General features: G+C 57.3%; 1 protein-coding gene across 1 annotated transcript in view; it reads left to right on the forward strand.

The window, feature by feature from the left end:
• Nucleotides 1–332, forward strand: part of LOC119248636 (transforming growth factor beta-1 proprotein-like) — a 6,428-nt gene extending 6,096 nt beyond the window's left edge. The window contains 1 exon segment of the mRNA XM_054697508.1: nt 298–332. Within this exon segment, the coding sequence (XP_054553483.1) occupies nt 298–332 (35 nt within the window).
• The last annotated feature ends 369 nt before the right edge of the window (nt 333–701 follow it).

The following is a 701-nucleotide window of genomic DNA, read 5'->3' on the forward strand; positions in this document are numbered from 1 at the left end:
CTCCTGCAGGAAGGGCTTCGGCTCCAGGGCATGGTGGCAGACAGCAAAGGGGCGCTTGCAGGGTCAGCATGCCACAGAGACGGTCGCCCTCATAGTGCTGGGCCTGGCCTGGGGTGCAGGAGGGACAGTTGTCTGCAGCCATCCGTACACAGGTAGTCCCGTCGTCCAGCTTCCATTTGCTGGCAAACTCCATGGCATTAGGAGCAAGCACTCCGTCACGGGTGAGGAAGTCATCTTTGGGGTTGCCGTTGTAGTTGCCGCATAAACCGCACACGTTGTCTTTGAATTCTCGGGCAGGCTCAACGCCAGCTGGCAGTCCCAGTCGTAGGTGACGATCAGCCCGAAGTCCAGCTCCACGATGGCGCGCCTCCCGCTCTGATACACGCGCAGTCTCCTCCTCCATGGAGACCGGCAGGCTTGAGCGCTGGTTGTCGATCTGGGGGGCGGGAGTGAGGGCTGGTGAGGACCCGTGTGGCCTGGCCTGCATCCCGCCTCCTTCCACTCACTTGCCCTGCCCGAGCTGCTTGGGGATTCCTGCGTCCTGTGACTGCCAACATCCCAGCCTCAGAATCTTTGCTCTTGCCACTTTTGGGGTCTGAAATGTTCTTCCCCGAGATGTACACATGGTCCGCTTCATTGTCTCTCTTTTTTTTAAATAGAGGCATGTTTGTTTATTTGTTTGTTTGTTTGTTTGTTTATAC

Source organism: Talpa occidentalis, unplaced genomic scaffold, assembly GCF_014898055.3.
Source record: "Talpa occidentalis isolate TD23 unplaced genomic scaffold, MPIMG_talOcc4v2.1 talOcc4.17, whole genome shotgun sequence".
Taxonomy (NCBI): Eukaryota; Metazoa; Chordata; class Mammalia; order Eulipotyphla; family Talpidae; genus Talpa; species Talpa occidentalis.